Source organism: Atta cephalotes, assembly GCF_000143395.1.
Source record: "Atta cephalotes unplaced genomic scaffold scaffold00006, whole genome shotgun sequence".
Classification (NCBI taxonomy): Eukaryota; Metazoa; Arthropoda; class Insecta; order Hymenoptera; family Formicidae; genus Atta; species Atta cephalotes.
The window spans coordinates 4539490-4542680 of NW_012130070.1; the positions used below are offsets into that span (position 1 = coordinate 4539490).

Here is a 3191-nt window from a genome sequence, read left to right on the forward strand (position 1 = left end):
GTTTTGCACATAATATCCAGCGCGGTTTAAATAGCCTAATAATTATTAAATTCTATTAATTAACGTTCTTAAGAGCCTTATTATATTTTTGTATTATATTTTTGAAATAATTGTCAAATACATCAATCTGTCTTCATTTATAATTAACTAAGAGAAGTTTCACAACTGTCCGGAACCAATGATTCTCTATGTTGTTAAACACGAAAATCTAAGAGGCACGTATTTTTTTTATAACTAACTTATATTTAAAGGGTGAAATACCTCTTTGAAAAAAAACGGTATTTTTCTTTCGAAACGAATATCGTCGGAAATATAAAAGATAGAACAAAATATTTTAAACAAAAGTTATACGGTTTCAAAAGTACTTTAAAGTTATAAAAAAAATTTTTTTGAATTTTTTGTTTAATAAAATACCCCCACCCATAAATTTTCTTAAATTTTCAATTTTTTTCTTTTTTTGTATTAATTATTTTTTCATTGTATTAATTTAAGAAGTCTATAAATTTTGTATATTTCTTTAATTTGTTTATGAATACGCCAAGTTGTGATGTCAACTACATGCTTCATTTTTTAATTTTATTTGTCAAGTTTTCGGATTATGAATTTAATGAAAGATGGATCAAACATCAGAAATCGATATATAAGAACAAGAATAGCGTTAGACTAATAAAATATTAAACGTAATTTTATACTTCGTACCTTTATAATATTTCGAAATTTACTCCTAAATTTTGAAATTGAATCACACTATTTTTCAGATGTGAGATTTAATAATATTAGACACGATTATATTAGAAAAATTTTTAAGTTGGAGTTAATGATATGTATTAGTCGATTGAAATTTCACACAATAGAATTTTCCATCTTGTGTGCATTATTTAATAATAAATTGCCATTTAATATCTTAAATTCATCACAAATGTTTTTTTCAGCATCACAAATTATACAATCAGTTTATTTTAAATAAACAAAGAATTGACAAATGAGAATATAAAAAAATTAGAATATTTTTGGCTATCAGGGGAAAATAATTCTAATAATTATAATAAGTTTATTTATGATAGATTGCCTTTGTTCTCTTGTAACAATTCTGATGTAGTAAGAATCAAGATTTTTCCGTTTTTTTTTTAAATGATAGAATCACTTCCTCATTAATAACTATATAAGAAATAAATAGTTTTTCAATCTGTCTTCGGTCTACATTCCAACCAACATCCAATGCCTTTTACACTTAGGCGAGAATTTCGCATTTCCAATTAGCGGGGAATAGATGGTTGTCATGGAATTTATGAAGAATATAGAAAATAATATTAAGAAACTACAGAGTTCTGTTCATAATAATGTGAGAAATCATTCGTTAGCAATTATCAATAGCTTACTATCTTTCAAATCTAAAAATAATTCGATACATCACAGGTTAATTAAATTAGTACAATGTACAAAACAATTTCTCAAAAAGAAACCAAAATATTATTTTTACAAAAGCTGACAAAGGCAATATAACGGTAGCATTGGATAAAAACTTTTACACTGACAAAATTAATGCTATGCTAATAGATGAGAAGAGTCAAAAATTTCAAAAGATCCTAGTAACAAAATCAATAATAATTTGAGAAACTTGCTCACAGGATGGAAAAAATTTATCTCTGGTTTCACATATAAAAAATTTTACTGTAGTGATGGCAATTTACCCAGAGCTTATGGATCTCCAAAGGTTCACAAGCTAAATTGTCCGTTTAGAATTATTATATCTCGGCAATGGATAGTATCTTGTATAATTTGGCTACGTTTTTACTCAGTTTGATTATCAATAATATATCAAAAGCCATGTGAATAACAGCTACGATTTGATTAACAAATTAAATAATATCCATATTAAATCAGATTTTAGCTTAGTGTTTAGATGTAATATCTTTATTTACAAATGTCCCTATGGACTTATTGATGGATGTTCTTTTTAGCACATGGAGTTACATTAAAAAAAAATTGCAAGATGAATTACCAAAAGATGAATTCTTGAAGGTGCAGTTAATTTTGGACTTATCGATTTTACTTATCGATAATCAAATTTATAAACAAACTTTGGTACTCCGATAGGTTCGCCATTATCACATATTATTGCTGACTTAGTCATGCAAAATTTGAAAAATCGAGTGCTGAGTACCATTGAATTCTCTTTGCTTTTCTATTACAGGTACGTAGATGATATTGTACTTTGTTTACCTACGGTATCAAAGTGGATGACTTTTGGATAAATTTAATTGTTTCACCTGAACTTTAGTTTACAATGAAGAATCGTGGATAGTATCATTAATTTTTTGGACATTATTATTATTATTTTAAAGAATGATGGACTAATAATAAATTTTTAATTACAAAAAACTTCTCGGAAAGATTTTTAAATTATTGATTTCAGCATTCGCTTTCATAAAAGAAGAGCATAATTTTAAATTTGAATGATAGAATGTTTTATTTTTCACATCCAGAATTCCACAGAAGAAATTTAAATTTTGTGATTAGTATTTTATTAGAAAATGACTATTCGTTGAAATTTATTTTTGAAACTTTAAATGACAGGATAAAAATATTTATAAAACAATCCAACTATATGGAGATAAAACCTCTATCAATATAGTTGAAAAAGAATATATCAGATGGTTCACAATTTCTTTTATTAATGGAATTTTCAACAAATTTTGCAAATTTATCAATGGTATATGTTATAGAGTTACTCATTATAGTATTAATAAATTAAACACATTCATTAGAATACACATGCAAGGATCCTTTGCCAAAATTTGCCAAAAGAAATGTGGTTTATCAGATCAATGTTGTGATTGCGATGATACTATCTACGTAGGTCAAACGAGAAAAAAAATTAAAATTAAGATTAGCAGAACATTGCAATCATATACATAGAGTTACATCCATTCGTTCAGTTATCACAAATCATAGGGTGAGTTGCAATCATGACTTTGATTGGGATAATATAAGAATTCTGGATTCTGAGAGAAATTATAATAAGCGAATGTCGGAGATGCTCTACATAAATCGTCAATCCAATAGTCTTAACAAATTGCAAGATGAATTACCAAAAGATGAATTCTTGAAGGTTAATTTTGGACTTATCGACTTTACTTTTCGATAATCAAATTTATAAACAAACTTTGATACTCCGATAGGTTCGCCAT

The 3191-nt window shown here is 26.3% G+C and overlaps 1 protein-coding gene across 1 annotated transcript in view; it reads right to left on the bottom strand.

Annotated features, from left to right (window-relative positions):
- LOC105626839 (ATP-binding cassette sub-family G member 1-like) overlaps positions 1 to 3191 on the bottom strand; it is a 48636-nt gene extending 45445 nt beyond the window's left edge. Inside the window, 1 exon segment of the mRNA XM_012208131.1 lies at positions 3167 to 3191. Within this exon segment, the coding sequence (XP_012063521.1) occupies positions 3167 to 3191 (25 nt within the window).